General features: G+C 31.4%; 4 protein-coding genes across 9 annotated transcripts in view; 3 read left to right on the top strand and 1 right to left on the bottom strand.

Moving 5' to 3' along the window:
* The first annotated feature begins 1685 nt into the window (after positions 1-1685).
* LOC124426897 (phospholipase A1) lies at positions 1686-3740 on the top strand. Of its 2 annotated transcripts, none has more exons than XM_046969105.1 (7): positions 1686-1815; positions 1956-2040; positions 2212-2374; positions 2466-2593; positions 2680-2999; positions 3138-3234; positions 3425-3740. In XM_046969105.1, the coding sequence occupies exons 1-7, from the start codon at positions 1752-1754 to the stop codon at positions 3567-3569; spliced, it is 1002 nt and encodes a 333-aa protein (XP_046825061.1). In that variant the 5' UTR covers positions 1686-1751; the 3' UTR covers positions 3570-3740. The 2 variants fall into 2 exon arrangements, with proteins under 2 accessions (XP_046825061.1, XP_046825062.1); XM_046969106.1 differs by having other exon boundaries at positions 1811-1883.
* A 1877-nt stretch (positions 3741-5617) lies between these two features.
* Positions 5618-7648, top strand: LOC124426898 (phospholipase A1 1-like). Of its 2 annotated transcripts, none has more exons than XM_046969107.1 (7): positions 5618-5768; positions 5909-5993; positions 6165-6327; positions 6411-6538; positions 6631-6947; positions 7090-7186; positions 7426-7648. In XM_046969107.1, exons 1-7 carry the CDS (start codon positions 5705-5707, stop codon positions 7568-7570), a joined length of 999 nt encoding a protein of 332 aa, XP_046825063.1. In that variant the 5' UTR covers positions 5618-5704; the 3' UTR covers positions 7571-7648. The 2 variants fall into 2 exon arrangements, with proteins under 2 accessions (XP_046825063.1, XP_046825064.1); XM_046969108.1 differs by having other exon boundaries at positions 5742-5836.
* Positions 7649-8671: 1023 nt separating this feature from the next.
* Positions 8672-10974, top strand: LOC124426530 (phospholipase A1-like). Its single transcript, XM_046968293.1, has 7 exons — positions 8672-8808; positions 8946-9144; positions 9399-9561; positions 9656-9783; positions 9864-10183; positions 10401-10491; positions 10755-10974. The coding sequence occupies exons 1-7, from the start codon at positions 8742-8744 to the stop codon at positions 10897-10899; spliced, it is 1113 nt and encodes a 370-aa protein (XP_046824249.1). The 5' UTR covers positions 8672-8741; the 3' UTR covers positions 10900-10974.
* Positions 10975-11858: 884 nt separating this feature from the next.
* LOC124426885 (protein patched) overlaps positions 11859-25534 on the bottom strand; it is a 31692-nt gene continuing 18016 nt past the window's right edge. For 2 of the 4 annotated variants that reach the window (XM_046969071.1, XM_046969074.1), the window contains exons 3-11: positions 21278-21467; positions 20614-20683; positions 19740-19837; positions 19447-19660; positions 16546-16953; positions 14608-16449; positions 14036-14524; positions 13645-13768; positions 11859-13504 (exon numbers count right to left, since the gene is read on the bottom strand). In XM_046969071.1, the coding sequence (XP_046825027.1) occupies positions 13359-13504; positions 13645-13768; positions 14036-14524; positions 14608-16449; positions 16546-16953; positions 19447-19660; positions 19740-19837; positions 20614-20683; positions 21278-21467 (3581 nt within the window). In that variant the 3' untranslated portion in view covers positions 11859-13358. The remainder of the gene's footprint in view (positions 13505-13644; positions 13769-14035; positions 14525-14607; positions 16450-16545; positions 16954-19446; positions 19661-19739; positions 19838-20613; positions 20684-21277; positions 21468-25534) is intronic. The other 2 variants (XM_046969072.1, XM_046969073.1) reach the window with 2 other exon arrangements.

Genomic DNA, 25534 nt, shown 5'->3' on the forward strand with positions numbered 1-25534 from the left:
AATGAATTTCAAATAATATTTTTAAATTTTAAATAATATTAAAAAAAATTAATATTTTAAACTTCTATTTATCTTAAAATATTTATACAAATTTTCATTGTCATAAATATTTTTACGATGACATTTGATAAGTACGGACTAATCGTTTAATATGATTACATATTACAATGAGTAGTCAAAGTAAATTAGTTTAATATATATAGTTTGATTTTGTAATATTTTTTGAATGTTCAGAATTAAATATGAGAAATCTTTCGTATTATACTAGGTATGTAAATTCTGTCATGTAATACTAAGGTGATATTATAATGATGCACATCTCCCAATTTTATATTATTTTAAAACTTGTATTGATGCTATACACAGAACTCACATTCTCATCGGCGATTTCACATGGAAATTATTAGAACCTATGCCATTTTCTTGGTATATTTATATCTACAATATATGAATAATTATAGAAGAAATTCATAAAAAATATTTCGAAAAATTATATTTTCGTTTATAAAACGATTATGTAAGAACAATAAAATTATCAATTAGATTATCAATGGATTATTAGCTTTGCCATCGAAAGAAAAAAAGAAATTTTTACCAAAACTTTAGAAATCGGGAAAATAACGTCTAATGAATATTTATTACAAATGTTCATTATTATTACTATAGATCTTTTTGGATGTTAGATGATATTTTTGCATTATAATGTTTTTTTTACGTTAAAAACAAATTAAAGAATATTTACTCTAAAATGATGTCTAAAATTTATTTAAGGATACATGAATACGGGTTTCATCATAGAAAAGTAATCATATGTTAATGAAATCGAGTAAAGGTAACAACTTTAATCTAATTGAATTTACATTACCGCCATGGTTCCATATTTTAGATATTATCAACAGATCAAGAAAAAAAGTAGATCATCCTGTATCCGAACAAATGTTATCCGAATATCCTATTATCCAAACGTTCTACTATGCGAACAGAATGTTTTTCAGTTATAAATACCTCCTTCTGTCACAAATATGTGGTAAGAACGAAGTGTTATAATTGAAACTGTCCTTTGTTTGACCGAACGAATTCTCATCATAAAAATGTAATATAAAGATAACAATGTCCGGCGTGACTATGATAAGTAAGCAAAAATTAATGAAGTTTTACTTCAAAAACGTGATTGTACTGTTATACGAAAATTTCACATTTCTAATACTTCCGCCATCCAATTGATTCGAATATAGGAGATTCTACTGTAGAAATTATGACGACAACTCAGTTAAAAAATAAACTACAAATAAATTTTAAATTAATGAATTTGAAATGAAAGGAATTTTTCTCGCATGTGCGTGTATTTATCTTTGAAACTGAATTACTTTTGTAATATTAGAAGTGCTTATATTGTAGTCGTGGAAATATAAAATGTTTGGTTTGAACACGCTTAGTCAATAAAAACTTTTGAAAGATTTTGAACTCACGAGAAAGTGACTTTGTAATGAAATAACTTTACGAAAAAAGAAAGTATTGCAAATAAAAATATAGTTAAGTTTATTGTTTATGCACGCATCTAACATATATGCGAATGTAAAAATTTATTAATACTTTCTATAAATGTGTAAAGGTCTTATCTCAATAATAATATTCGGTTTATAATGCACCTGAATAGTATATATAGTAATAGAGTATTTGTCACAATTGTCAATATTCTTTATCCGAGACAAATTTGTGTTTGTTTCTACACGAAACATTAATTAGGAACGATGAATTTAAAATACTTATTATTTTTTTGTTTAGTACAAGCGCTACATTATTGCTACGCGTTTGGTAAATTGTCTAGTATTTTATAAAATTAATTGTGATTATATTTAACTTTTTAAATTTACTTAAAAAATGTATATATATATATTTTTTTTTTAATAGTAAACAGATTACTTTAATATCGTCTAAATTCATAATGTTTATAGGTGATCCGTCGTTATCAAATGAATTAGATAGATTCAACCCATGTCCTTACAGTGATGATACTGTTAAGATGATTGTTTTAACAAGGTAATCGATTAATCGATTATTTATGTTTTTTATTCTGTATGTATAGAGGCGTAACTTTTTTCTGCTTTTTTTTATTTTTTATTTTTCTTGTTCCTTAAGTGTCATTATTATTGCTCAAATACAATAGAATATATTGTATTCAAATATCTCTTAACATCTATATATTTTTAGGGAAAATAAAAAATATGATTTTTATACACTCGATACAATAAAGAATCATAATGAATTCAAGAAATCAACTATAAAACATCAAGTTGTATTCATTACGCATGGTTTTACTTCATCTGCAACCGCAGAAAATTTCGTAGTTATGGCAAAAGCTTTGTTAGATAAAGTAAGATCTCATAATGTGAGAGTACAATTATTAAAACATTTCCTAGAAGAGACAAAGTATTCAAGATTAATAAATTAATAATAATTTTAAGGGTAATTATCTCGTAATCTTGACCGATTGGCTGGTGGCTGCTTGTACTAATGAAATTGCAGGGCTGAAACTTGCATATTACCCTTATGCCGCCAGTAATACACGCTTGGTTGGAAATTATATCGCTACGTAAGTCACAGGAAACATATTGAAAAACTTTATTGTTTAATTGTACATTATATATATATATTTCTTTTATTTGTTGCTTTCTATAGGGTTACCAAGATGCTTGTACAAAAATATAATGTGCCAATGGCAAATATACGATTGATCGGACACAGTTTGGGCGCACATATTTCAGGTTTTGCAGGCAAAAAAGTTCAAGAGTTAGGATTAGGAAAATATCCTGAAATTATTGGGCTTGATCCTGCTGGGCCTTCGTTCAAGTCAAATGATTGTTCTCAGAGAATCTGCGAGACAGACGCAAATTATGTTCAAATTATACATACATCAAATCGTTTAGGAACAGAGAGAACTCTTGGTACCGTCGATTTCTATATGAATAACGGATATAATCAACCCGGTTGCGGTCTTCGTATGTATATATTAAATTAGAGGCTTTTTAGATGCAGATTAGAATTTAAACAAAAATATTCAGTCAATTATATTATCCGTTTTGCTATATGATTATAGAATTTTACAAATAATTGTTTAATAATCTTTACTTTTGCAGCTATTATTGGAGAAACTTGCTCTCATACGAGAGCCGTGAAATACTTTACCGAGTGTATAAAACATGAATGTTGTTTAATTGGAGTCCCAAAGTCAAAGTATTTTATATTCTTTAATATTTTTCTTTTTTTTTTGTTTAATTTGTTAAGGAATGAACGTAAAATTATCACTATGCAGTTAATTTTTTAATAAGAATATACGATTGACCGACGGAATAAATACGTATATTATTATTATTATTATTATTATTTTATGTAACAATATATTAAAAATTCATTTGATTTTTAGGAATCCGCAGCCTGTTTCGAAGTGCACAAGAAACGAGTGCGTTTGCGTTGGATTAAACGCAAAGACATATCCTAAAACTGGCTCATTTTATGTACCGGTTGAAAGTAAAGCTCCCTATTGCAATAACAAAGGAAAGAAAATTTAATTATATAAAAAAAAAATTACTATTAATCCAAATGCATTTGTTAACGGTAAAATGAATAAATTAAGATTTAAAAAATAATTGTATATGCAAAATGTTACTTCTTATAATCGCAAAATATCTAATGGTTGTCTCTTAACAGATTTACAAAATAAAAAGATTTATATAAACATATATTCTATTTGATTTTGTTTTTCAGTTGTTTTTATTGATGGGTTTTGATTTTTAACAAACTCTTAATTTTCTAAGAAATGTTCGAAATGACTTCTTTTCATGTAAATATAATGTCGGCAAACATTTTATCAATAAATATCTTATTTTTTTCATAAGTTTGGATTTATTAGAAACTTTGTTGAATTCTTTTACGATGTGTTTTTATTTGCGTGTTTAGTAAATAATTAATTCCATATAATCCCATAAATATAAAATAAAAGAAAATTCAAGTAGGACGTACATTTTAATGAATTTTTCTTACTCTAATTATATATATATATATATATATATATATATATATATATATATATATATAATAAATGTTTTAATAATAATATTACACTTTCATTTTCTGCATACATTCGGCATACATATTTACGAATATATATTTAAAGGTACACATTTTTATCAAAGAGAGATAGAAAGGTGTGGGACTTGGTATAAGTCTTCACTTATATATTTTAAAAATACAATTCTATTTTGTATAATTTATATGTTTTAAGAAAATTTATTTTAATGTATATTTCTTTAAAGGATACATACACGTATATTCTGTACATACATACATGTAGCAGTCCATTTATCATAAAATATATAGATAACAACGCTTTCATTAATATAAATACTTGACATTTACTAAATACATTGCAATACGGTTATTGCATATTTAAATGAGCGGTCATGGATAATGAATTATTATATAGTAGTTTGGATTCCATAAAACTTTTTGCACTTTAAAATAAAGTAAGACGAATCTTTAGTATTATACGAGAGTGTAGCATCCCTTGTACGATTATTGAGTGGGGCTATATATATACAAATACAAATCGATTTTATTAATTTAATGCTTGTATTGGATCTATCCGCACAACTAGGATTTTCACAGTTGATTTCGTATAAAAACAAATGAAAGAATATTTATTGCAAATTGATGTGTAATATTTATTTTAGGATACATTTATGTAGATTTCATCTTCAAAAAATAATCATCAGTTAAGAAAATCGAATAAACGGAGCGATCTAATAAAATTTACATTATTGTCATTCTTCAACATTTTCGATATCATCAACAGATCATGAAATAAAAAAAATCCTCTCGTATGCAAACGAAAGTTATCTGAATATTCTATTATCCAAACGTTCTACTATGCGAACAGAATGTTTTTCAGTTATAAATACCTCCTTCTGTCACAAATATGTAGTAAGAATAAAGTGTTACAATTGAAACTGTCCTCTGTTTGACCGAACGAATTCTCATCATAAAAATGTAATATAAAGATAACAATGTCCGGCGTGACTATGATAAGTAAGCAAAAATTAATGAAGTTTTACTTCAAAAACGTGATTGTACTGTTACACGAAAATTTCACATTTCTAATACTTCCGCCATCCAATTGATTCGAATATAGGAGATTCTACTGTAGAAATTATGACGACAACTCAGTTAAAAAATAAACTACAAATAAATTTTAAATTAATGAATTTGAAATGAAAGGAATTTTTCTCGCATGTGCGTGTATTTATCTTCAAAATTGAATTACTTTTGTAATATTAGAAGTACTTATATTGTAGTCGTGGAAATATAAAATGTTTGGTTTGAACACGCTTAGTCAATAAAAACTTTTGAAAGATTTTGAACTCACGAGAAAGTGACTTTGTAATGAAATAACTTTACGAAAAAAGAAAGTATTGCAAATAAAAATATAGTTAAGTTTATTGTTTATGCACGCATCTAACATATATGCGAATGTAAAAATTTATTAATACTTTCTATAAATGTGTAAAGGTCTTATCTCAATAATAATATTCGGTTTATAATGCACCTGAATAGTATATATAGTAATAGAGTATTTGTCACAATTGTCAATATTCTTTATCCGAGACAAATTTGTGTTTGTTTCTACACGAAACATTAATTAGAAACGATGAATTTAAAATACTTATTATTTTTTTGTTTAGTACAAGCGCTACATTATTGCTACGCGTTTGGTAAATTGTCTAGTATTTTATAAAATTAATTGTGATTATATTTAACTTTTTAAATTTACTTAAAAAATGTATATATATATATTTTTTTTTTAATAGTAAACAAATTACTTTAATATCGTCTAAATTCATAATGTTTGTAGGTGATCCGTCGTTATCAAATGAATTAGATAGATTCAACCCATGTCCTTACAGTGATGATACTGTTAAGATGATTGTTTTAACAAGGTAATCGATTAATCGATTATTTATGTTTTTTATTCTGTATGTATAGAGGCGTAACTTTTTTTTGCTTTTTTTTATTTTTTATTTTTCTTGTTCCTTAAGCGTCATTATTATTGCTCAAACACAATAGAATATATTGTATTCAAATATCACCTAACATCTATGTATTTTTAGGGAAAACCGAACTCATAATTTTTATACACTAGATACAATAAAGGAACACAATGAATTTAAGAAATCAATCATAAAACGTCCAATTGTATTCCTTACACATGGTTTTATTTCAACTCCAATCGAAAAAAATTTCGTGGCTATGTCAGAAGCTTTGTTAAATAAAGTATGATTTCATAATTTGAAAATATGATCATTAAAACATTTACTAGGAGTGTTCAAGATTAATAAAGTATTTATAATTTTAAGGATGATTTTCTTTTAATCTTGCTCGATTGGCGTGTGGCCGCTTGTACTTATGAATTCTCAGGTATTAAGTATGCATATTATCCTATTGCCGTCAAAAATATACGTTTAGTTGGAAATTATATCGCTACGTAAGTCACAGGTAACATATTGAAAAACTTTATTGTTTAATTATACATTATATATATATATATATATTTCTTTTATTTGTTTCTTTCTATAGGGTTACCAAGATGCTTGTACAAAAATATAATGTGCCAATGGCAAATATACGATTGATTGGACACAGTTTAGGCGCACATGTTTCAAGTTTTGCAGGCAAAAAAGTTCAAGAGTTAGGATTAGGAAAATATCCTGAAATTATTGGGCTTGATCCTGCTGGGCCTTCGTTCAAGTCAAATAATTGTTCTGAGAGAATCTGCGAGACGGACGCAAATTATGTTCAAATTATACATACATCAAGCTTTAAAGGAACATTGAGAACCCTTGGAACTGTCGATTTCTACATGAATAACGGATGTAATCAACCTGGTTGTTCTCGTATGTATATATTAAATTATAGTCATTTGGATGCTGATAAGAATTAAAAAAAAATAAAAATATTCTATCAATTATATTATTGGCTTTCTCATATGATTATATAGTTTTATAAATAATTATTTAATAATCTTTACTTTTGTAGTTTTTGATGGAGACTCTTGTTCTCATGCGAGAGCCGTGGAATACTTTACCGAGTGCATAAGACATGAATGTTGTTTAATTGGAGTCCCAAAGTCAAAGTATTTTATATTCTTTAATATTCTGCTTTTTTTTTGTTTAATTTGTTAAGGAATGAACATAAAATTATCACTATGCAGTTAATTTTTTAATAAAAAATATACGATTGACCGAGAGGATAAATATATATTATTATTATTATTATTATTATTATTATTATTATTATTGTTATTATTATTATTATTATTATTATTATTATTATTATTTGTAACTATATATTAAAAATACATTGAATTTTTAGGAATCCTCAACCTGTTTCGACGTGCACAAGAAATGAGTGCGTTTGCGTTGGATTAGATGCAAAGACATATCCTAAAACTGGCTCATTTTATGTACCGGTTGAAAGTAAAGCTCCCTATTGCAATAACAAAGGAAAGAAAATTTAATTATACAAAAAAAAAATTACTATTAATCCAAATGCATTTGTTAACGGTAAAATGAATAAATTTAGATTTAAAAAATAATTGTATATACAGAATCTCTCTCCGTGCAATTGTAAAATATTTAATGGATGATTCTTAGCCAATTTAAAAAATAAAAAAAAATTTTATAAATATATACCTTATCTGATTTTGTTTTTGAATTATAGCCGTTTTGATTTTCAACGAAGCCTATCTTAATTTCCTAAATGATGTTCGAAACTGTACTATTTACATTTACTGTTACACGAAAATTCTATATTTCGTTCTCTTCCGCCTCCCTTATTGATTCGGATACAGAAGATTCTACTGTAAAAATTATTACGCCAAGTCAGCCAGAAAAGAAATTATTAATCAATTTTGAAATGAAAGAAAATTTTTGTATTTATTTGTTGCATCTGCGTATATTTGTCTTTGATTATATCGCTTATATATTTAAGCAATACATTTTATTTTACTTATATTTATTTGATATACACATACGAATATATGAGATTTCCTGTATATGAGCATCTATCTCCTTATATATCCTTGAAATATGCATATTTTATTTTCATAAATATTTTTACGATACGTTTAATAAATACACAGTGACGATAACATTTCTAATATACCCTTGAATGATACAGACAATAACAATTAGTTCTACGTTTATCGCATATCTGTTTATTTATTTTGTCTTTGTTTGATTGAATAATTCTTCTTATATTAATAGTTCTCTTTGTATTAAATAATTCTTTTTATATTAAGAATATTTACGTTATAATTACGTAAAAGACAAAGCTTTTATTCTCAATATCCTTACAATATATTCCAAAACATTTTGACTTCATTTGATTTTAGGAAGTAATTTCACAAGGAAATGAGTTTACAAGGAAAACATAAATTATTGGCGATAAACATTTGGATAGTTTTTTTTTTTCTACGTTTATACACGTACCTATCGCATGTTCGTAAATACTAAATTATTATAATTTTTTTTAACAAATGGACTTACGCTTTATCTTACTGATAATATTTATATTTATAATGCGTTTAAATAGTATAAATAGTAATAGAATAGTCATTTGCACTGTTAGTATTGTTAATCCAAAAAAGTTTCTGTTTTGTTTCTTTGGACAACTAAAGTTCTTACAAAATGAATTCAAAATACTTGATATTGTTCATATGTTTTGTGCAAGTGTTACATTATTATTACGCGGATGGTAAACTTTCTTGTATTCTATAAACCCAGTTCGTCCTATTATAATTTAATATTACTTTAGAAGAATTAAAAATATATATATTTCAAATTTAATAATTTTTATTTTAAAAAAAGTATAGAGTTACATTATGTTTCTAGGTAAATCATTGATACCAGATTCAATATCGTCGTTGGTTCCATCAAACGGGAATATGATACCAGATTCAATATCGTCGTTGGTTCCATCAAACGGGAATATGATACCAGATTCAATATCGTCGTTGGTTCCATCAAAAAACAAAGTGATACCAGATTGTTTCTTCGGTGTTGAAACGATTGAATTTATTTTATTCACACGGTAATGATCAAATTATTTATTACTTTTATTTTGTACGTATATACGTACTCGATGTTGATAATTTTTTAAATAAAAAACGTAATGGTAATTTTTTCTTCTTTTTTTCTTTAGTTGGTCGTTCAATATCCTTTTTTGTTTTTTTTTTCTTCTTCTTTTACCGTCGTTATTAACACGCGAAATAGAAACAAATGTGAATACATTTTTTAAACAGGTATTACTCGGTTATCGAATAAAAATTATATATATTTTCTTAGAAAAAATCGCGATGGCGTTGTTCTTACGTTCCAAAATCTAACGGATGACAATGTATTTGACAAATCTCAGCTATCATGTCAAGTTATATTCCTTATACACGGTTTCCTTTCATCTGCAAATAATTCAAATTACGAGGATATGGCGAATGAAATGTTAAATAAAGTAAGATTTCATAATTATAGAAAGTATGATTGATAATAATATTTACTACGAGAAAAGAAGTATTCTGGATTAATAAATTAATTATCATTTTAAGCATAATGTACTCATAATCTCAATTGATTGGAAAAAAGGTGCTTGTAGTAATGGAGTTTCACTTCTCCAGTACGCTGGTTATTACAAAGCCGTTGAAAATACACGTGCTGTTGGACAATATATCGCTAAGTAAGTAGAGAGAAACTTTATTGTTTAATTATGCATTATATATACATAATTTTACTTTTTTTTTGTGTTTCCTTTTATAGTTTCACCAAGATACTTGTAGAAAAATATAAAATGCCAATATCAAATATACGATTGATTGGGCACAGTTTAGGAGCACAAGTTGCAGGTTTTGCGGGGAAAGAAGTTCAAAAGATGAAATTAGGACATTTTCCTTTAATTGTCGGGCTCGATCCTGCTGGGCCATTTTTCAATTTGAATAGTTGTTCTCAGAGAATTTGTGAGACAGATGCGGTTTATGTAGAAATTATACATACATCGCTTCCATTAGGAACAGAGAGAACCCTTGGTACCACTGATTTTTATGTGAATAATGGAATTTATCAACCCAGTTGCAATATCGGTATGTATATAATTACATTATAGCCACTATAAATGAATATATAAGATCAAATTTTGAAAGAATTTAAACGAAAATATTCTAAGAACATATGTGCACGTTTTTTAAGATTAATTCCTTTTTTTTTACAATTGAAATAGTACAAAAGTCAATTATATTAATCGCTTTGTTATAAGACTAAAGAATTTTACTAATAATTGTTTAATTATTTCCGCTCTAGTGGATATATCTTGTTCTCATACGAAAGCCGTGATATACTTTACCGAGTGCATAAAACAAGAATGTTGTTTAATTGGAATACCGTGGGATGAGTATGTTGTATTTTTTAATATTCTGAATTTTTTTATGTTAGTACTGTTAAGAAATGCAATAAATTTCCAAATGAAAAAATATATTGAAAATATACGATTGATTGACGCGATACATATATATCATTATTATTATTATTATGATTATGATTATGATTATGATTATTATTATTATTATTATTATTATTATTATTATTATTATTATTATTATTATTATTATTATTACTATTTTATGACAATATATTAAAAAATCCTTTTATTTTTAGTCGTTCGCAGCCTATTTCGACCTGTACAAAGGATAAATGCGTTTGTATTGGATTAAATGTAAATAATTATCCTGCTAGGGGTAAATTTTATGTACCAGTTAAAAGTGATTATCCCTATTGCAATAACAATGGCACAGTACTTTAATTATAAAAGAAATGTTACAATAAACTCAAAAACATGTATTACCAAAGAATAAATAAATAAAGATTGATGAAATAATTATGTATATATATATAAAATAGTATTATTCTATTATTTTCTGTATGTATCTTGCATACATATTTAAAATTGCATATTTTTATAATCAAAAAATAAATAAATGTGTGACCTCGGACATAGTCAAATGTATCACTTATATATTTAAGAAAGGTATTTATATTCTGTATATTTTTCACATATATGCACTAGTTTATTTATTTAAAAATATGGATACACGCTATAATTATCATAAATATTTTTATGAGAAAATTTAATAATGACAACGAAAATATTAATAACAAAAAATAGTAATAACGAAGATAATAAAATGCAAATTTCATTATTTCTGATTTTATGTACAAAATATAATTATAAAATAAAATTTATGTAAAAAATATAATTATATACTTAATTATAATTATTTTTATGTTTAATAGATATGAATATAATTGCATTGTGTGATATATAATTTTTACTTTAATTATTAAATCGGGAAAGAGTAATAAAATTATATTGACTTTATTTTTTCGATCTTGTCAAATGACTTTTCTTCGCGGTGGTTTCAAAAGGTATTAATTAAAATGTTATGTGTAGAAATTAGTTATATTATAATATATTACAGCTTTTTACATTGTAAGGTATGAATAAAATACTTGTATATATATATATAAGTATATAGGTATATATACTTATATATATATATATATATATATATATATATATATATATATATATAATTAATTTAAGTTTTAAATTTCTATAAAAATATATAGAGAGTGACATAAATAATTATGTATTTTTACAATTTATAATAATATGAAGTAGTCATTGTACAAAGTATATTCTTTTAAATACTTCAGATATTAAAAGATAAATATGGAGAGAGAGAGAGAGAGAGAGAGAGAGAGAGAGAGAGAGAGAGAGAGAGAGAGAGAGAGAGAGAGAGAAAGAAAGAAAAAATGAGGATATTATAAAATAAATAATAAATAGCTTTCAAAATTCAATATCGCTCATGTCACATACACACTGAACATTAATGTTAGCATATAATAAATATTATAGTTCTCAGATTTTATTTTTCTTGAGGTGTTTGAGCAATAGATAAAATGCTCGATAAAAGTTTGACATTAAAATCATTTCTGTCATGTCCTATGAAAAGAAATACATAATTAAAAATATTACATAGTTGTTATTTTTCAATTTTCACTAACTATATACTTAACAAAGTATGCATTATATATTTTTAACTGTAATAGTTGCACACAAGGCACAAAATGATGGTACACGAGTTGGTAAATAAAATACTGAAACTTGTACCATATTTTGTTCTTTTTCTTTTTTCTTCATTTTCTTTTTCCTTTTTTTGTTTTTGTTTTCTTTTTTTTGTTTACAAAATATGACGGTGTATGTATCTATCAAAGGCAAAGACTTATCGACTTTGTATTAGACTTTTGACTGTTAATATATATATATATCGTCAAAGAAATTTCAGTCCTTGTTACATGTAAAATAAGAAATTGGCAGTAAACATCTTTGTTTATATAAATAAATTCATTCTACATTTATATAAAATTAATTGTACTTCCTAGTATAGAAGGAGGTGCATTAATAACGTTTAATGGGGATTTTCTTCTTCCATTTCATCGAATTTCCTTTTCAATATATATTCTATTATTTCCACAATAATTGTTGGGCAGTGTTTATATGTATTTTAGTCGTTCTCACATACATGTGAACATTGTGCTTATAAAATGATATTTTTCTTTGTACGATAGGAACGAAAACATAACAGGATATATATTGAAAAGAAAATTCGGCAAAGTAGCAGAGTGCAGGTATTTCTAAAAAGCATTATTAATGCACCTCGTTCTACATAAGAGACACACTCATTCAGACGTTATTCGTTGAATAAATCTAAGAAAATCCCCTTATACATATTCTTGGTCTTAATAGTTGTCATACAATGGATGTAATTTTTAATAAAGCAGCCGTTCATACAAATATGCTGTACATTAAGAATAAAAGCCTGCTGCTGATGTACTTTAAATGCGTTATACACATAAACATAAATGCTCCCATGAAAACATGTATATACAATGCATATGATTACTGCATATTACAATGAGCAGTCATGGATAATGAATTAGTTTAACGTAAGTTCGTTTTTATAATACTTTTTCCGCTTTAAGAATTAAGTAAGACAAATCTATTGTATTACTTAATTATAAGAAATAATAATAATCATAATAATAATAATAATAATAATAATAATAATAATAATAATAATAATAATAATAATTAAAAAAAAAACGATATAGTAAAAAGTCTATCCTAGTCAGCCTTCTGTATGTTCCCGCTTTGTGTGGTATTTTAACAACATTTGCTTGTCTTCATGATATTTGTCATTAGTGTTTGTTCGGATTAGTGTCAGAATCCGGTTCAGAATTGGAACCGGAAGACTCCCCTGTATTAACGTTCGCATTGCAGCGCGAGCTCCTTCGGCTACTGGTGCTGGTGTGCTGGCATTTTTCACTACGATCCATTCCACCTACAATAATTTCAAATTCTAATTAAAATCTTTCATTTGATGTAAATATTTTTTATAAAAATTTAATATCAAAATTTTAAAAATGATCAGTCATTCCGTATATATTACCAAACGAAAAAAGATACTTCGGAATAGATACTTACTGGTTAATGGTGTATGAACTTCAACCTTTATGTTAGCCGTGGCAGTGACCTTAGTTGTGATGTGAGAAGTTGATGGCACAGGCGACGTTCGACTAGACCCACTTGTATCTGATCCGCTACAATTCTGTTAGTCAAACAAAAGCATAACACACTTGTTAAGCATGCTATCGAGAGAAAGATCATCGATATTTCTATCAATGTAAGTAGAAGAGATCGTTTAGCATTCTATATTATAGAAAAATTGTGTTAAGGAATTTTCAATGGGATTTAAACATTCATATTATCTATGCAAAGCGAAAAATATTCAAGTTAAAGTTTAACTTAATAAATATTTACAATCAAAAATATCAAAGTTATAATTCAATGGTCAATTTATTTCCAAGTAACATACCTGATTACCACAAGTTGACATCGTCTCGACCTTTAATTCAGGCTGGACGATAATACACGATTCTTGTGTACTATGCCAGGAATTAGGTTCCTCGGTGATGGTAGTCAGCGATGGTTCTGCATGCAGTCTCGCGTTATCAATTTTATGAGATCTTCTAGGTGGCGGTGGTGGTTTCGATCTTCTAATGATCGGAGAGGCTGGAGGTGTTGGAGTGGATATTCGATCAGGATGATCATTCGGTATAATCTCAGGTGATGGACCGATCAGGGACAATAATATTGGAAAAAAGAAGAGCCCATTGACAAGGCCGATTCCAATTAAAGATAGAAGTACGAGAAAGAAATATCGAACAATGAATTCAAAGTCTGAAAAAGCTAACATGACGACTGCCAATAACGTTGTGAAGGCTCCATGAACAACAGGAGCATACATGTGTTCTAAAGCCAAACGTACCCTCCTATCTCTACTGCCAACACTGGTAACAAAACTCTGAAATAATAATGACAATAATATAACTATAAATCTAATTACATTTAAATATTTATATATATTATTCGTATAAAAATATTTACCAAACAAATGTGTACGGTAAAGTGTACGGCTATTCCCACACTGACAACGAGAAGGACGGCAGGAACGGCACTCAATTTAATTTCACAAAGTCCCATAAGTCCAAGGAGTTGTAAAACGACGCCAGCAAGAGCAGTTCCGACCAAAAGCGCAGCCCAAAGATTTAAAAGGAGTATACCGATGACGACAATACTGGCCCCAAGTGCTGCAAGTAATGCTACACCCAAACAACTTCTTAAATCCATATATTGTTCCCAGAATAAGAAAGGTATTCCCGATGGAAAATTTGGTAGTCCACGTTCTTCGAATTTCCTACACAATTTCCTTACGCTTCCTATCAATTCCGTGATCTCCTGAGTATCGGTAAGTTTGTGAAGATAAAAGGGCATCTGCGCGTAAGTCAGAGGCATACTCTTCGGTATTTTTAATTCGTGATCATTGGTATAGATCCATTGTCTTGGTTCAGGCCTAAGATTTGCTTGGGAAGCACCGTAAACCAGAGCGTCATTTGAAGCCCAGGCACTTAAATAATTATAAAAAGCACGTGGATGAATGATTCCCTCAGAATCGACGAGTCTTACTTGCGTGATTAATGTCTTATCAATCGGATTATCTACATGGCCCGTTTGTACGAGCAACTTGTAAGCCAAAATCGCCTCATCACTCGCATTTTTGTACCATCTTTCTTGGGTAATACAACCATTTTTATAATCCTTGTCGAAGGCATTCTGCAATCCCTTCAGCCAATCTCTAAAGAGACTAAGCCAGAATTCCGGTAAACCTCCATTGTCGTTCTTAATAACATTCTTTATTCTCATAAAAGCATCGTGATACTCGTATAGAAGTTTTTGGTTATTCGGATACTCGAAATCTCGTCCGGTGACAGCATACATGTTGTAAAATCCAAAATGTTTCGCCTGGGCCGCGAGAAAGGCATGCTCGTTCGAATTTTGAGGAACCAAATCTGTAAGTTCTAAGCCGTCGCTAACTCTCATCGCTTGCCAAACACTACCAGCAAGTACGGCAGCTAATATAAACATGCCGAAAACCTTTGTCGCCGGTTTCATTACGAACGGGGCATAAGTCCTAGCCGCGAATTTCGTCAAAGAGAAACTAAGACAATCGTCCTGATTGCATCCGGTTAAAGATTCCTCCTCGGTACACTGTTTGTCGAAATCAGCATCTATGATGTTACCGCCGACCCAGGATTCGCTCTGAGCATTTTGAGATGTCAAAATTTGCGTACAAGTTTCTCGTCTTTCCGGTGGTATAGCTCTCGCTACGGTTTGTTTAGCCGTGCCGTTACTTCTCCTGCCAGAATATTTATTCCTTCCATTTTTCGCTGGCAAACAGCAACACAATATATCGGATCTACCGGATCTACGTCTTCTTAGATCTAAACTGACCATAGCGGGAAATACGAGTAACATTGCAGCAAGATTGAAAAGAAGAAGAATGCCAGCTTGAAGGCAAAATACTCGAAGAGCGGGGATTGGTATCAAGGCCGCAGCAAAGAAGGCCGAGACGTTGCTCAAGCCGGTCAAGAGAACAGAGAGACCCGTTCTCTTGAGAACGACCCCGGTCTGTTCTCCGCTCGGTACCTCATTCACCGATAACTCTGCATACGTGTGCGTCAATAGGAACATATCGTGAACTCCAAGACCTAATGCTAGAAACGGGACTATTTGCGTTGTTGCGGCATTGAAGGGAATGCCAAGTAGGGCACAAAATCCTAAACCAGCAGCGACCGTTGCACCGACCAACATCACACCGGCTATTCCAACGCCAGATTGAGAACGTACTGGATCCTTCCAACGTAAAAGTGCAATACCCGCGTAAAACAGCTATAACAAAATACACGAATAAAATTTGTAATTGTATCGATTATGTTTTTGTCCTGCATACCTAAAAATGATGATAATAATTATTGAACAACTTACCATCAAAGCGCATCCAATTCCTATTTTCATAACTGACACCTCGCTATACTTTCCAAGTATATCGTTCATGGTTGTAGTACTGAAGGCATAGAGATTGTACGACGACGTACTATTTACTTCCAAATGTTTCTTCACCTTATTGCTGAACTCTCTTTGCCATGTTTCAAGAACCTGAGAAGCCTTTTCCTGCGACCAATCTATATGATGTACTTTGTAGGTATTAGCTAAAAAATCATAGAGTTCTCGTTCGCCCATCAATTGAACGACTGTTTGCAAGGCTGCCGCTCGGGTTAAATGACCAGTCTTGTTGTGTTTTGCACCACCGACGACCAATTCCTCGGGCCAATGCATATATTTCGCCGCGAATCCATAACAACCGCCGGTTAGTTCGGCTCCTATGTCCGGTTCCTGAAACGAAACGTGTCCTGCATTTAAAATATCAACGAATATCTAGGATACCGAGGCATAGCGAGAAATGCGACCGGATATTACCGCGACGGCATACCAAACAAGGATGGCTCACAAAAAGATCGTTCGGCAGTGCCTAATAAAGGGATACTCAACACGTAAGGTATTAGCGAGTACGTACAAGGGGCGGACTTGGTTGCCCTTTAGAACGTCCCTTGCCCTGCAGCTATGCAATGCCAAAGAACATTTTGATCTAACGATCCTTTCGTCATTTTTTCGCCGCCATTGACCATTAAGTGTAATTACCTTAAGTACAGATGTGCTTATGTTGTATGAAAATAGAAATAGAGATGAGAGAAAGAGAAAGAGAGGGAGAGAGAGAGAGAGAGAGAGAAAGAGAGAGATAAAACAAAGTAAGTATTTTACTACACTTCTATATTCCGTTCCTTCTTCAGATTGGACGATATAATAAATCTGGTCTTTCGATTATGCGAAATTAATTGACCGCGTTCCGTATCTTTTCCCCATCCTCCCTCTTTCTTTTTTATCTTGCCCTTTCTCTTTTTTGAATCTTCTCGTAGAAGACGAGCATCGCAAGAAGGGAACCACCACCATGAAAGTTTCTCCATTGATTTCTCTGTTGCTGCCCTCTCCCTCTCTCTCTTACTCTTTATTTTCTACACTTCATTTTCTCTCTTCGACTTTCTCGTGGCCACTTTTAGATGGCATACGGTGGTAATTACGATGAAAAAGGGCTCATATGCAACGAACGAGAGAAGAAGGATGAAAATTGAAGTAGGTGAGGGAGATACATTATAATCCTATGCCATCATTGCGATGCGTTACTTCGTTTTATCGAACGTGAGAAAAATGAGAATCTTGGTAAAGTATCTTTTTAATTAAAAAAAAAAAAAAAAAAAAAAAAAAATAAATAAATAAATAAATAAAAAGAATATTAAAAAAAGAAAAAGAAAAATAAAAAGAAAAAAGAGAAAGAATCAAGGATATATATATAACTCAATCGTTGTCCACTTTCTAGCACAAAAGAATTTGAATGTGATGGCTATAATGACTTGACTATAATGTCATTAGAATTCTCTCTCTCTCTCTCTCTCTCTCTCTCTCTCTCTCTCTTTCTCACGCACACATACACATACATACACATTACACATATATGCTCACGCGCGCATATATCATCAACACGTGCAAATATAGTGAAGCAACTACGAGTAGTTTAATGATAGCGAAACGATCGGGTATGTAACGTCCCTCATACGACCACCAGGGTAGCGCAATAATGACGCACATCTCTCGATTTTATTATTTTAATGCTCGTAGAGGCGCTACCCACACGACTCGCATACTCATCGCTGATTTAACATGGAAATCGTTTCATTCACGGCGCGCACCCGTGCCTTCTTCCCGGCGCATTCGCACGTACGATATATGTACGTATAATATGTATGTATCTATCTATGTATGTATGTATATACGAGACCCAATGATTCTTCGAAAACGATTAATAAATTTATGGGGCGATATAATCTATTTTTTTTTTGTCTTTTATTTAAAACCCATACCGAATTGATACGTTTGATCAAGCAAATGCGTTCCATTTCAATTATTTAATTAAAAAAGAAAAAAAAATTAAGTTTATTCTTATAACTCTTACGATTTAATACAAATAGAATTATTAGATTATTTTTAGAGAGAGAGAGAGAGAGAGAGAGAGAGAGAGAGAGAGAGAGAGAGAGAGAGAGAGAGAGAGAGAGAGAAAGAGAGACAGTGAGAAAGAAAGAAAGAAAGGGGAAAAAGAGAAAGAGAGAGAGAGAAAAAAAAGGAAAAAACTTTCTCAGAAGAATTTATCTATAAAAAGATTTTCTATTTCGTTCGCACCGTACGAACCTCATATATCTGTGGACGTTCAATTAAATATTCATTATTCCCTTTCTCTCTCCTTACCCTTTTATAGTCTACACCATCAAGATGGTCCGCATAAGATACCCGCACGATATCAAAGAGAGTCGGAACGCTTCTTCCTCTTGTACTTTCAACGCGCACGCAAACGATTGCCACTGTAGTTGAATTTTAAACGATCGGGAAACATTAGTTGTTCCTAACGTCAAATCTCACGTACATACATGCACGAGTTCCTACGAAGATTTTTAAAATCTTTTATAACACGCCTTATTCCTTCGAGTGACCCAATTTTCTTTCTCTGGTAGTAACATTTGTTTTCTTTTTCCCTTCTTTTGATTTATACAAAGAAATTTTCAATTTCAAAAAATTCATCGATTTTCACGAGATTTTTGATAAAAAGGATTATTATTGTTCTTTTCTCTGTTTTTTTTTCTTTTTTTTTTAGCAAGATTACGTAAGAACCATGAAATTGTCAATGACGTTGTTGATCAGCAAAAGTAAAAAAAAAAAAAAAAAAAAAAAAGGAAAATATCTAAGTCCAATCGGACATAGGTGGAATCGTTTTTTTTTTACCTGCTGCGACTTCTTGTTGGGTGCGGTTTCCGGACACTCAGGATCCGTTGGATCGAGGCACGGCTTGCTCTGGTAGGCATTCGTTATCCCAGCTCTCTTCATGTAGTCCTCAAGCGTTTTGAAGGGAAACATGAATTGCAATTTTTTCATCTCGTCCAACATACCGGATGGATTGAGATTGGTCCATTGGACGGGCTTGTTCGTTTTTGCACCACTGTCATCGATCAAAACGAATAATATTTCAACAGTATTATAAATTCGAAGGTTTATTATCAATAATAAAAATTACTTACGGTATGTGAACGGGATGTTCGGGGCCTAAAAGTTTGCTTCCTTCCCAAAAGCAATCCAAAGGTGTTATGATAGCACATGGTATAATACTATCGAAGATCTGAAAGCAAAGAATCATTGGATATTGAATATTTTTACTTTCTCTCTCTCTCTCTTTCTTTAGAAAAAAAAAAAAAAAAAAAAAAAAAGAGAAAGAAAAATTGTAACGATCTATAATAAATGAACAGACTTAGTGATCGGCAAGAAAGAAAAAAATACTTTTACTAGAACGTAGAAATGGAATGTCCGTCGTCGTATTACGTTTCCAAGTAGAGTAAAGGGTATTAGGATGGGACCACCTGCGGGTTCTTGGAAACTCTAATAGGACGACGGTTCAGTATACTAAAGGTCGTTTTCTTCGTACCATTCGAGATCATTGAGGGATCGAGTTAGAATTATCCTCGAAATGATTTACCGGAGTTAGAGACTATGAAAGGGTTATAATCAAATGTAAGATCTTCTATGTATCTAAACACATACAAAGAGATCTTCGGTGGTAGAGGATTATGTAATAATATTGATCATTGAAAGTGAAGAGGATGAGGATGAGGACGAAGACGAGGACGAGGACGAGGACGAGGATAAGCACGAGGACGAGGATGAGGACGAGGAGGAGGAGGAAGAGGAGAAGGAGGAAGAGGAAAAGGAGAAGGCTTTATTGAGTAGAGTTAACGGAAAATAAGAAGAGCCAGCCGGCTTAGACTTGGCGTGAATGAGTGTATAAGTGTGCGTGTATGTAATACGTACTGATACGTACTCAGGATATGAGAGAGAGAGAAAGAGAGAGAGGACTCGTGCTTACGCGTACACATTTATCGTGGTTGTCATTTGAATTACCTGGTCGATGTAGTGCATGTCGAAGTTGGGTATGCTCGGCGCGTAACACATGTCTTTCAGTCTCCACGTGCTGCAAGCGACACGGAACACATGCATTCATGAATACAAGTTTGCATACTCTTAAAAGGCCACGTTCGTGCCGATAAGCGGTAAAATAAAAAAAAAAAAAAAAAAAAAAAAAAAGAAAGAAAATAAAAATGGTTCATGGAAAAAGAGAGCCAAGGAGAGTCCGTAATGGAGAAAGGGAAGGAACGAACGAACGTACAAATCAGTCATTCGTCCTATGCCTTTGTACTGTTTCTCCAACTTCGAAGCTCGTTGTCCGTAAGTCGCTTACTGGCACGCACGTGACGTTTCTTCCCGTAAAATTTGTCCATATTGATACACGAGACAGTTATATATATATATATATGTGTGTGTATAATAAACAAAATTCTACAATGATATTAATCTTATTATATTTATTACTAGTAGTAAAGATAATTTCCTTCGTTTTAATTAATAAAAAATAAAAACAGGATATATATCGTTAGACACGTACGAGTCTAAAAAAATACTGCAGATATTTGTAATAGAGAACGTAAAAAAAAAAACAAAAAAAAAAAAAGAAAGAAAAAAGAAAATAGAGAAAAGGAATAAAAAAAGAAAGAAAAAAGCGACTCACATATCGAAGAGATGTACGGTGGCCTGAGTAGCTGCCTTGAGAATTGCCAAATGTTCTTTCAACGCGGCAGGATGTAGGATGTTTGCCCCGGGATGTCTTGGGGTTTGGATAACGAGCTGGTGCGTCGATGGTGCGGCCTCCCCGAGTGCTTCCGACGCGTACTTTAATTCTTTTTGTAATCTTCCACCTTCTGAAAGTATAAAACCAAACGACCTTTACTTTAGTAATACACATTTGGAAAAATATATTTTATATGCTATAATCAATAAAACGACATATATATATATATTTATGTGACAAATAAATATATATAATACTTACCTATTACTTATATATTTAAATTTATTAATATAATAACATTTTATTAATGGACGGAAAATATTGAGAAAAATAAATAATTATTAATTATTCCACACGATATCGTTGTTAAAAAAAAAAAAGAGAAAAAGAAAGAAAATATAAATTGCAGAACGATCAACGTCATTTCATTCCGCGCCTCCCCCTTCTCTTTTAATCTCGAAACAACACATCATCCAAGCTTGAACTTTTCAAAGTGAACCCTGCTGGATGTACGTACGTATGTATATGCATCGCGCGCGAAAGACGATTCCTCGAAGAGAAACACATTGGGACAGACACACAGAGTGTCGTAACGCACGTTCCTTTGACTATACGAATATATATATATATATATATATATACCAAGAAAAATTCCTCCCCGTTGGCAGAGTACCAATAAAAGCTTTCCTCGAAACAGTCGTAGAAATAACGACAGGGTGTTGTTAAAAATGAAAGAGAGAAAGGGAGAGAGAGAAAGAGAAAGAGGGAGAATAATAAAATGACAAAACTTTCGAAAAATGTTCTATTTCGAATAATCCCACCTTTTACGTAGAGATAAATATATATGTATTTATTTATGTATGTACGTATGTAATGTATATATGTAATGTGACATTATAGGGAGCCACCCTCGATCGATCGCAAACGACGATTAGTAATTAGTCGGTAACTCCCTCCGGAATTACGAGCCACCGTCGTAAATCATCGTAAATAGATTTAATAACGTCTTTACGATGGGGATACCAAGTTAACGATCACGGAGATATTGAAATAGGCCGTGCCGCTTTTAAAAGCTAATCACCAATCAAGCGAGCTCGATCAACTGACCATCCCTCGATCGTGCCGTTGTGGTAGTGGTAGTAGTAGATGTAATACTAGTTGTAGTAGTAGTAATAGCAATAATAGTAATAATAGTAGTAGTAGTGATAGCACAATTGTAGTAGTAGTAAATATACGATGATCGTATCTGAGAGATAAATATAATTGCAAGATCGGGAAAGATCTTTAAGTATCCTTGAAGTTATCCGTTGATAACAGTATATGTATACAGTGTAACGACGTACAGAAGTTGATACTAATTAAAAAAAAGAAAAAAAAAAAAAAGAAAAAACAAATAAATAAATAAATAAAAGAAAACAATGAAGGACAACAAAAATAATAAAAATAAAAAAAAAAGTAAGAAGAAGGAAAAAAAGGAGAAGGAAAAAATAAAAATAAATAAACAAAGAAGAAGAAGAAGAAGAAAAGAGAAAAGAAAAGAAAAAACAAAAAAAAAAAAAGAAAAGAAAAGAAATGTGCGTTGAAACGTTTGTCAACGTAAATCTCGTCATTGAGCGGAATAAAAGAAAATCGAATACGATCGAGGAGATCTCGAATCGCACGCGTAAGTACACGAGACGAATTTATTCCACAGTAAATAAAATTCCGTTAGCCGGAGAACCGCATCGTAGTAGATACATACGGATGAAATCGTGTTTCCAGTCTGGCTACTGCAAAATAAAGAACCAAAGCTCATCGAAAAGTCTTCTCTCTCTCTCTCTCTCTCTCTCTCTCTCTCTCTCTCTCTCTCTCTCTCTTCCTCTTGCTCACTCACTTTGACCAGAAGACCGATCGATGGAGTAAAAGATGAAAAGAAAAGAGAGATGAAGTGAGTTAAAGGGAGAAAGAGTAGAGAGACTGGATAAGGTAGAGAAGGGAATACGAAGAAGAGGAGAAGGGGGGAGGAGGAGGAAGAGGTGGAGGTGGAGATGGAGAAGGAGGAGGCAATTGGAAGATACGCATATAAGACCGAAAGTAATGGACGAAGGGCACGAGGATGACGGCTGACGCGGACTACGTTGAGACCCCACCTAGTCAGATTTCACCGTCAAAAATGCCGACGGCGTATTTGCTCGTTCCGCCACGGCGCAGCCTCCGTGGACCACCCGTGTTGCTCGCTTCTCAGTGACTCTCAACTTGGTCCTTTGTAAATTTCCAATTCAAGAAAATAATGATCACTTTCGAAGGAAAAAAAGAAAAAGTAAAAGGAAAGAAGCACAATGTCATGCGTAATACATTTACTTTTATTTCGTCATTATTATTATTATTATTATTATTATTGTTATTGGTATTGTTATTATTATTAGTAAATTTTATTCAGTAGGGTGTATATATATATATGTATATACAGACATATTTAACAAATTTGAGATTAATCAGTGTCATCGATAATAATTTTTTATCTTTATACAATAATTTCCTTTCTATTTTCTTTTCTTTTCTCTTGGAAAAAAATATCTTTACAATTAACCACCTTAATAATTAAGACATTTCTACGTTTTACGAAAAATTAAAAAATGACAGGGTATGTATATGTATGTGAGAGAGAAAGAGAGAGAGAGAGAGAGAGAGATAGTGGAAGGGAAAGTTCGCAAACGCTGTCGGAGGGTTGGAGGGAGATAGGAAGAAGAAGGCAGTGATTTATCGACATGGTCTCCCTGTAATTATTTCCCCGTCCTCGTGTTCCAAAAAGAGGGATGATGCTGCTGGAAGAACGGCAGCAATACATACCCTAAAACTAAACCCGTCCTTCCGGTAATCGACGGAAAGGAAAGGATGAAGAATTTTTTGCTACATTTGAAAAGAAAAAGGAAAAAAGAAACAAAAAAAGAAAAAGAGAAAAAAATCTTCTCTCTCTCTCTCTCTCTCTCTCTCTCTCTCTCTCTCTCTCTCTCTCTCTAATAAAAATATTTCTCCATCTTTTGATTGCAAAATATTTTCTCTACGAATAATTATTACGCATTTAAATTATCAACGGGACAAAGAGAAAAAAAAATATATATATATATATAATTAAGTTACGAGGAATAGAAATTTTGAAGTTGAATTTTGTTTCCATAATGACGTAGGAAAAAAAAGAGGAGGAGGAGGAGGAGGAGGAGGAGGAGGAGGAGGAGGAGAAGGGAAGGGAGGAGGGAAAGAAACTCGTGCGTTCCCGTACCGAGAAAGAACAACCGATATTTAACGATAATTTGATGGTGGCCGCGAGGCAAAGCTTGAATCAACAGAGGAAGGGCTACAGGAAGATAGAAGAGGGAAAGAGTCGAAAGAAAAGAATGGAATAAGGAACACACGCGTGCTCGGTGAGAAGAAAGAATCGAAGAAAGGGAGGAGGAAAAGAAGAAGAAAAAAAAGAAAAAAAGGAAAAGAAGAAAAAAGAGAAGAAGAAGGAGAAGAAGAAGAAGAAGAAGAAGAAGAAGGGAAGTGGGGAAGGGAAGAAAAAAAGAGGAGGGAAGCAGGTGCACGCATCGGAGAGATCGACTCGATCTTCATCAAAGATCTTCCAACCCCTTTTTCGTTGTCTCTCTCTCTCTCTTTCTCTTTCTCTTTCTCTCTCTCTCTTTCTCTTTCTCTCTCTCTTACTCTCTTTATTTTCTTTCTTTTCGAATCTTCGTGGAGAAGCGAACGGTAGCGAACGGTGACGGGGTGGAGCGAAACTCCTTAAATTTCAAACGAGAAGCCACTTAAGACGGACAAGTCGAGACACGACCGGTCGAATCGTTAAAGAGATACTTCTGTCCAATTACCGGTTACACGTTAATTTTGCGATATTACGAGACGAAAGGCGGATCGGTTGCCGGACACCAAAACGTTTTCCACCAAAGGGAATCACCCTCGAAATCATTGCTTGTCATGGAGAGGCATTAAAGTCTCCCGCTTGTCTTATATGGCTCCTTTTCTTTACTTTATTTTGATTTTCTTTTCTTTTCGACAATGTATCTTTCCTTTTTTCTTTCTTTCTTTCTTTTTTTTTTTTTTATTTCTCATCGATAGAATCTACCAGATTACGTAGAATCAGTAAGAAGTACTTACGTGATTTTTTTTTTAAATTGCATATATATATATATATATAAGTGGGTATTATATTAGATCAATAAC

This window comes from Vespa crabro, chromosome 9 (assembly GCF_910589235.1).
Source record: "Vespa crabro chromosome 9, iyVesCrab1.2, whole genome shotgun sequence".
NCBI lineage: Eukaryota > Metazoa > Arthropoda > Insecta > Hymenoptera > Vespidae > Vespa > Vespa crabro.

Excerpts from the sequence above, each read along its gene's own strand:
- LOC124426897 (XM_046969105.1), top strand. The coding sequence starts at position 1,752 with ATGAATTTAAAATACTTATTATTTTTTTGTTTAGTACAAGCGCTACAT. Across the intron at positions 2,041-2,211 it reads AAGATGATTGTTTTAACAAG|GGAAAATAAAAAATATGATT; the intron begins GTAATCGATTAA and ends ATATATTTTTAG. Across the intron at positions 3,000-3,137 it reads TCAACCCGGTTGCGGTCTTC|CTATTATTGGAGAAACTTGC; the intron begins GTATGTATATAT and ends TTACTTTTGCAG.
- LOC124426898 (XM_046969107.1), top strand. The coding sequence starts at position 5,705 with ATGAATTTAAAATACTTATTATTTTTTTGTTTAGTACAAGCGCTACAT. Across the intron at positions 5,769-5,908 it reads ACATTATTGCTACGCGTTTG|GTGATCCGTCGTTATCAAAT; the intron begins GTAAATTGTCTA and ends TAATGTTTGTAG. Across the intron at positions 6,328-6,410 it reads CAGAAGCTTTGTTAAATAAA|GATGATTTTCTTTTAATCTT; the intron begins GTATGATTTCAT and ends TATAATTTTAAG.
- LOC124426530 (XM_046968293.1), top strand. The coding sequence starts at position 8,742 with ATGAATTCAAAATACTTGATATTGTTCATATGTTTTGTGCAAGTGTTA. Across the intron at positions 9,562-9,655 it reads CGAATGAAATGTTAAATAAA|CATAATGTACTCATAATCTC; the intron begins GTAAGATTTCAT and ends TATCATTTTAAG. Across the intron at positions 10,184-10,400 it reads TCAACCCAGTTGCAATATCG|TGGATATATCTTGTTCTCAT; the intron begins GTATGTATATAA and ends TTTCCGCTCTAG.